Here is a 7855-nt window from a genome sequence, read left to right on the forward strand (position 1 = left end):
CCCACATGCCGCAGGGCAACTAAGCCCGCGCCACAACTATTGAGCTCGCAAGCCTCAGCGAGAGAGCCCACGTGCCGCAAACTACAGAGCCCATGCGCCCTGGAGCCCACATGCCACAACTAGAGAGAAGCCCGCGCGCCACAACAAAAGATCCCGCATGCTGCAACGAAGATCCCGCGTGCCACAACTAAGACCCAATGCAGCCAAGAAAATAAAGGAAATAAAATAAATAAAAAAAAATTTTGCCTCAGATTTTTAAAAAATAGTAAAACAAAAAATAAAATAAATCCCAGTCCAACCAAGGGGGGCCTTATTCTCTGACCACTTCCTTATTCTGTCTCTTAGTCCTTCTTCCTTCCTTTCACATCAGGTGCTTGGGGGTCAGTACGTACAGAATGAAGAGGCTGAGGCCTGGTTGGGAGAGTTTGTTAAAGGGGATGGGGACAGAGAGAGGTTAAGGAGGAGAGGGGTGGGAGAACAGTGGGGAGAAGACAGCATGATCTTGCTGCCTTCCCTTCTCCTTCCTCTCCCCCAAGACCTACAGAGCTGGCGGTTTTGGAGAGAGGTATTGGCTGAAGGCCTGGATACCCTGATCTTTATGGGGTTTGTGCTTAGGGCATCATGCCCCAGTGGGAGCTCCGTGTCAGACACAGTCCCTCACCCCCTGCCTGGAGGGCTGGTGGTGGCGATCCTGGCACAGGTTTTTGATGAGGTCAGTGGGGCCCAGACAAATCCGGCCCTGCCTCTGGCACTGTTCTGGGCCCAATGGCTTGACCTTTTCCAGCGGGTATCCTATGTTCTGGCCCAGACACAGCAGCCATCCTGGCCTCAGTCCTCCTCTACCTGGCACTGCCATGGGTGACTGCAGCCTAGCTGGTCTCTCAGGTAAGCAGCAGCCCCTCTCCCTGAGTAGGACGACATTAGGTAGTTAAGGAGGGTGGATGGCTAGGACTTTACGGAATGAACAAAAGAAGGGGCAGCCCTGCTCTGTGCATCCTCTCATTAAGCCACTTTCAATACGATGCAATAGGCCAATGAGTTAGGCTCAGCAACTCAGGAATTTGGGTGACTTGCTGCAGATTCGGCTCAGAGCTGCCTTTGTGGATGGATGGTGGGAGCTGTGGGCCAGTGGGAGGGATGTATGTGTCCTCCACCCCTGGTCTTAGCATCTCTGGTCCCTTCCAGATGAGCAAGAGGAGTTATATAGGCCAGGGCCAGGGCATGGAGTTCTTCTCCACTTTCCAGTTTGCTGTGGCTCACCAGCAGGTAGACCAGGCAGGCTGGCAGTGGGTTTCTCAGTGACTTCTGGAGTACTGGCATAGATGAGAACCCCACCCATACCAAGCAGCAGGCTTGGGGAAGGCTGGGTTCCGTTCCTCAAGGGAGACACAGCTTTTTTCTTTTTTTTTTCCTTCAGGAGGCTAGGCTAATAGAAAACATTGTGTATGCTAATTACATGTAAAGATATGCAAAAATTCATGTGAGCTTTTGAGAGTTCATCCCTAGTTTGAAAGTTTGGCATTCAGCTAAGTAAGGAGGCTGATGTGAAAGGAAATGGGCTGGGGTTCAGTTCTCCATGGGTTTCTTATCAACATCTGATAAAGAGTAAACGGGAGGGGCTTCCCTGGTGGCGTAGTGGTTAAGAATCTGCCTGCCATTGCAGGGGACAGAGGTTTGAGCCCTGGTCAGGGAAGATGCCACATGCCACGGAGCAACAAAGCCTGTGCGCCACAACTACTGAGCCTGCGCTCTAGAGCCCGTGAGCCACAACTACTGAGCCCGCGCGCCTAGAGCCCGTGCTCTGCAACAAGAGAAGCCACCTCAGTGAGAAGCCCGCACACCGTAACAAAGAGTAGCCCCCGCTCGCAGTAACTAGAGAAAGCCCGTTGCACAGCAACGAAGACCCGACACAGCCAAAAATAATTAACTAATTAATTAATTAATTTTTAAAAAAAGAGTAAAGGAGAGAGGTTGGTAGCTCCAAATAAGGAAATTTAGCCATTTTATTTGGTGTCTACAAGGGCACCAAGTTAGCTGCTCTTTGCCCTTCTATTCCTTACTATAAGAGGCTATAGGGTTAATGGTTCCTGTTGATAAAACCCTCAGCAAATGGCTCCAATTTATTAAGTGCTTTATTCTGTGCCAGGCACCATCCTGGGCCTGTACCTACATTACCTTATTTGATCGAGAGAAAACTGAGGCTCAGAGAGCTTACATTAATTTATTCAACAAATACTTATTTACTGCATACTGTGTGTCAAGCATGGGGTTTGCATGCAAATCGACAAGTCCCTGCCCTCTTGGAGTTTGTATCTAGTGGGGTAACTTCCCCACCTAGAATGTGGTAAAGCCAGGATTTTTGTTGTTACTGCTATTCTTTATGGATTTCAAGTGCACAGAATAGTCCTTTGTTCATGACATCCCCTTCTCAATAGCCTATATGTGGCTCCCAATTCCTGTGTTTCACACGGGAGCAGCTTGTGATCTCTATGACTTGCCACGATGTGGAGATGGTGGAGCCTATCAGTGTGTCCCATTCTGCCTTCTCTGCCACCACACAGCCCCCATCTCTAGATCCTAAGTCCCTCACTAAGCCTGTACACAACTGAACCTCTTTCCCCAAGCTTTTCTTCCCCATCTTGTCCTTTCCTCTCTCCTTGACCAGCCTGCTTCCCCAGATACCCACACCCCCAGACCTTTCCCTAGGCACAGAGGTTTAGGACTCCAGTGTCCTGATCACAGCCAGTTTAGGAGGAATTAGACACTCCCATTGCTTCATAGGCATGACTCAGCTTCCTTCCTCTCAGTACTTCCTGCTACAATCTTAGAGTTAGGAAAGATGAAGTACAAACTGAGTCTGAGATTTAACTACTCACCCTTTTTCCCCTCCCCAGCTCCCCAACCCCACTCTCAGCCTATCCATGAAGGATAGCATTTTCCTGCTCTCTATCTCTGTGGTTTAAAAGGCCAGTCTGGGAATTCCCTGGCGGTCCGGTCCAGTGGTTAGGACTCCAAGCTTCCACTGCAGGGGGCACAGGTTCAATGCCTGGTCTGGGAACTAAGACCCTGCAAGCTGTGCGGTGTGGCAAAAAATAAATGGATAGATAGATAGATAGATAATAAAAATAAAAGGCCAGGCTGAGGGTTTGGAAAGGGAGGTGCTGGCATGGGTCAGGGGGAGGGAACCCGGGCTCAGAGAAAGCCAGACTCAGCAGAACTATTCTGTCCCAGAGCTGCAGGGTCCACAGATTCCAGCCCAAACCAGCCAATGGGAGAAGGCCCTCTAATCCCAGAGAACTAAAGGATTCTCTTCAGCTATCCAACTTCCCTGCTGGACCCCACTCCTGATCCCCACCCCCACCCTTACTCCGGCTTGTTCAGAGGAACCTGGAGGCCCCCAGGAGCAGTCTCATACTCCGTGAAGTGAACTCAGCTTCACTAACCTCCCAAGCAGAGTTGAGGAATGTTCTAATATAGATGTCAGTCAGGACTATGAACCCCAATTTTGACTTGAAGAGAAAGGCAGATTCCTCCAGTTCCCCTGTTCTTGGTCCTTTTCTCTCAGAGCCTCACACGAGCCCTGACCCTATCCCCACCCTCACGCCCATGGCTGTGCTCATCTCCCAATTGAGGAGGGAGGGGAAAATGCAGCAGCTTTATCCGATGCACAAGAGTGGTCCCAGCCCTCCGCAGCTGTGAAGGGGTTAAGAGGCTGGGCCAGCCACCTCAGCCTGCCCCTCCCAGGGATTAAAAGTCCTCTATAAAGGGGGCTGTCCATCCAGATCAGGCCAGGGGGGTAACAGGGACCCAGGCATTGTGCCTATCCCCCCTGCCATGTGGGAACTGCGGGCAGCCTCCTTCTGGAGGGCCATATTTGCTGAGTTCTTTGCCACCCTCTTCTATGTCTTCTTCGGGCTAGGGGCCTCACTGCGTTGGGCCCCTGGACCACTGCATATCTTGCAGGTGGCTTTGGCCTTTGGCCTGGCCCTGGCTACACTGGTGCAGGCTGTGGGCCACATCAGTGGAGCCCATGTCAATCCTGCAGTCACTTTCGCCTTCCTTGTGGGCTCCCAGATGTCCCTGCTCCGTGCCTTCTGCTACATGGCAGCCCAACTCCTGGGAGCCGTGGCTGGGGCCGCCGTGCTGTACAGTGTTACCCCGACTGCCGTCCGAGGAAACCTAGCACTTAACACGGTAATGGTTGGCTGAGTGGGGCTGGGGAAACCTGGTGCCCTGACTTCCTTCCTGAAGTGCAGGTAGATCAGTTCCCCAGGGGTTTGGGACAGAGAGAGAGAGAGAGAGAGAGAGAGAGAGAGAGAGAGAGAGAGAGAGAGAGAGAGAGAGTGTGTGTATATGTGTGTGTGTGTGTGCGTGCGTGTGTGTGTTCAGGGTGGGGAGGATCAACAGGTGCTGTGGAGGGATAAGGAAGTCATAGAGCCCTGGACCTGAGTTCAGGTCCCAGCTTTTCTTCCAACTCCTGCAGGTTCTTGAAGAAACTTGTTTTACCTTATGGGGCCTCAGTTTCCTCATCCATATTAGTGGGTGCATTTATTTCTACTATGAAGGAGTATTATTAGGAGAAATTAAGGAGCAAATACAATTACTGTGAAAGAGGTTGTATTATCCTTCCCCTCCACGGAATGGATGCCGTAAGGGGATTCCTGCCGGGGAAGCCTTGAGTAGGTAAGGCTGTGGCAGCCCTAATGCACTGCCCCCCTTCTTCTTCCTTTGCCCAGTTGCACCCTGGGGTGAGTGTGGGCCAGGCCACCATAGTGGAGATCTTCCTGACGCTCCAGTTCGTGCTCTGCATCTTTGCCACATACGACGAGAGGCGGAATGGCCGCCTGGGCTCCGTGGCCCTGGCCGTTGGCTTCTCCCTCACCCTGGGGCACCTCTTTGGGGTAAGCAGGAGAGGGGAGCAACTTCTTGTTCAAGGATTCCCGGTCCCCCAAGCCTTTGTCGACTTTTAAGCATTCTTCCTGCCCACACCAAGGATCAAACCCGTGCCCCTGCATTGGGAGCACGGAGTCTTAACCACTGGACTGCCAGGGAAGTCCCTATTCTCCTCTCTTGTGATGGCTTTATCTAGTCCTTCCTGACCCCAAGGTGGAAAGGCATGCATCATGGGTAGATGTGGGTTTTGCCGGGGGATCCATAGTCTGTCCCCAGATGGGGCATTAGTGACTTCACCCCACTGTGGGACTTCCATGCAGGTTGTTCTCCCCTACTTGCTGCTGGCTGGAGGCAAGGTACCAACCCTTGGGGGGCAGGTGGGTGGTGGGAGAGAAGCTGGGGTGGAGTGGGCGGGAAGTGTCTCAGTTAAAACTGTGTCTTTTGCAGATGTATTATACTGGTGCAGGCATGAACCCTGCCCGCTCCTTTGCTCCTGCCATTCTTACCAGAAACTTCACCAACCACTGGGTGAGTGAGAGGAGACGGGCAAGATCCTGAAGCCCTCCTGCATGGGTGTGGACTGCAGGTTCCCAGGTTTGGTTCCTGCTTTCCATCTGGATGTGTTGACTGCTCTACCAACACTCAGCTAAGGGGGCTGCACAGAGTTTGCATGCCTGTGTGAGCCGGATTCATTATTTTGCTAGAAAGATAGGCTCTTGCTCATATTGTTCCTTCACTAGTTAGTTAGGGATTTTTACTAAGTATTCACTGGATTCCAAACTAGGAGCTATGAGGACAGAATACTGATCAGGAAGACAGAAGCTTCTACTCTCAGAGACCAGGATATGTATGAGCACAAATGGGCTTGGGCTTCATCCCAGTTCTAGTACTTTACTAGCCTCATGTGTGACCATGACAAATAACTCAATCATTCTGCACCTCAGTTTCCTTAACTACAAAATGGGCTGTTATGAGAAATAAATGTGAAAATTATATGTGTGAAATATTTAGCACAGAATCTGATATGGAATAAGTCCTCAATAAAAATTAGCTATTTTTGTGTTGTTTGGCCATATACCAGCTAAACGTATGAAAATAATTCAAAAAATTTTTCAGAGTTGTACACCCATTTTCATGGCAGCATTATTTATGGGAGCCAAAATGTGGAAGCAATCCAAGTGTCCCTCACAGATGAATGGATAAACAAAATGTAGTATATACATACAATAAAATAGTATTCAGCCTTCAGAAAGAAGCAAATTCTATACATGCTATATACAACATGGAGGAACCTTCAGGACATTATGCTCAGTGAAATAATCCAATCAGAAAAAGACACATATTGGGGACTTCCCTGGTGGCGCAGTGGTTAAGAATCTGCCTGCCAATGCAGGGAACACAGGTTCGAGCCCTGGTCCGGGAAGATCCCACATGCCGCGGAGCAACTAAGCCCATACGCCACAACTACTGAGCCTGCGCTCTAGAGCCTGTGAGCCACAACTACGGAAGCCCGTGCGCCTAGAGCCCATACTCCGCAACAAGAGAAGCCACCACGATGAGAAGCCCACGCACCGCAATGAAGAATAGCCCCTGCTCTCTGCAACTAGAGAGGTCCCACAAGTTCCGCAACTAGAGAAAGCCCACAGGCAGCAAAAGACCCAGAAGCAGCCAAAAAAAAAAGAAAAAAGAAAAGAAAAAGACACATATTATATAATTCTACCTATACAAGGTATTTAGAGTAGTCAAATTTATTGAAACAAGCAAAATGGTAGGTAACAGGGGCTGGGGAGAGGGGGAAATGGGGAGTTGTTTAATAGGTATAGAATTTCAGTTTTGCAAGATGAAAAAGTTCTGGAGATGGGCTGCACAACAACATGAATATACTTAACACTACTGAACTGTTACAGTTAGAAATGGTTAAGATGGCAAATTTCATGTTATGTGTATTTTACCACAGTTAAAAAGAAATTTTCAAAGCAATATGGAAACTAGTACAAACTGATAGCAAAAAATAGAATATACATGTGCTAAGAAGGTGTGGGATAAAGGTATAATTTAATGAGTCGGAAAAGAAATGGTAAGTTCTGTGATGCAGGCAGTGCAGGAGTCTAAAGTTTTAAAATAAACAAACAAACAAACACTGATTTCTGCTTAAATAGTGCCCAGCTGTATGTGCCAAGTGCAGGATGTCTGTTTTACAACAATGGGGTTGGAAAAAGAGCAGCCTTGCTCTTGGTCCCCTCCCCAAACCTGATTATTCCTTTCCTCTTCCTGCAGGTGTACTGGGTGGGCCCAATCATTGGAGCAGGCCTGGGCAGTCTCCTTTATGACTTTCTCCTCTTCCCCCGGCTCAAGAGTGTTTCTGAGAGACTGTCTATTCTCAAGGGTGCCAGGCCCAGTGACTCCAATGGACAACCAGAGGGCACAGGGGAACCTGTTGAACTGAAGACCCAGGCCCTGTGAAAGCTACAGCTGAATAGAGGGAATAGGAAGCTTCTGGGTTTACATGGAGGGGCTGAGCCAGCCCCTGGATGAAGAAAGAGACTGTGGGGAGGGGCATGTACTTCTTTATTTTTAAATTTATGTGTGTGTTTTATTTTTTTGCCTTTTGCCGTGTGAAATCTTTCAAGTTGCATTCACGAGCTGTTTGGTGCAAACTTCCCTTCCTCCCCATCCCACCTCTCTTCGCCGCTGTGTGTGCATGATTGTGCGTATGACTGTGAGTGAATGTGACTGTGTCTGAGTTTTGGGGCATGGCAAGAGTGGTAGGGAAGGGAAAAGAGGTGTCACCCTATACCTTCCTCTCCCAACCCAGTGTGGTAAGTACAGGGAACCAAGACCTTAAGTTTCTGGCCTTTACCCTGCTGCCAGTTAAGTGTATGGCTCTAGGTTTCTGAGGGAGCAGGGAAGCAGTTAGTTACTCCTCAGAGGAGGCAGATGGAGAGAAGTGGAGGAGATGAGG

General features: G+C 49.5%; 1 protein-coding gene across 1 annotated transcript; it reads left to right on the plus strand.

Annotated features, from left to right (window-relative positions):
- The first annotated feature begins 3834 nt into the window (after positions 1 to 3834).
- On the plus strand, positions 3835 to 7356 carry MIP (major intrinsic protein of lens fiber). Its single transcript, XM_061205140.1, has 4 exons — positions 3835 to 4194; positions 4737 to 4901; positions 5341 to 5421; positions 7171 to 7356. Exons 1-4 carry the CDS (start codon positions 3835 to 3837, stop codon positions 7354 to 7356), a joined length of 792 nt encoding a protein of 263 aa, XP_061061123.1.
- Positions 7357 to 7855: the final 499 nt, after the last annotated feature.

This window comes from Eubalaena glacialis, chromosome 11 (genome assembly GCF_028564815.1).
Source record: "Eubalaena glacialis isolate mEubGla1 chromosome 11, mEubGla1.1.hap2.+ XY, whole genome shotgun sequence".
NCBI classification, from domain to species: Eukaryota; Metazoa; Chordata; class Mammalia; order Artiodactyla; family Balaenidae; genus Eubalaena; species Eubalaena glacialis.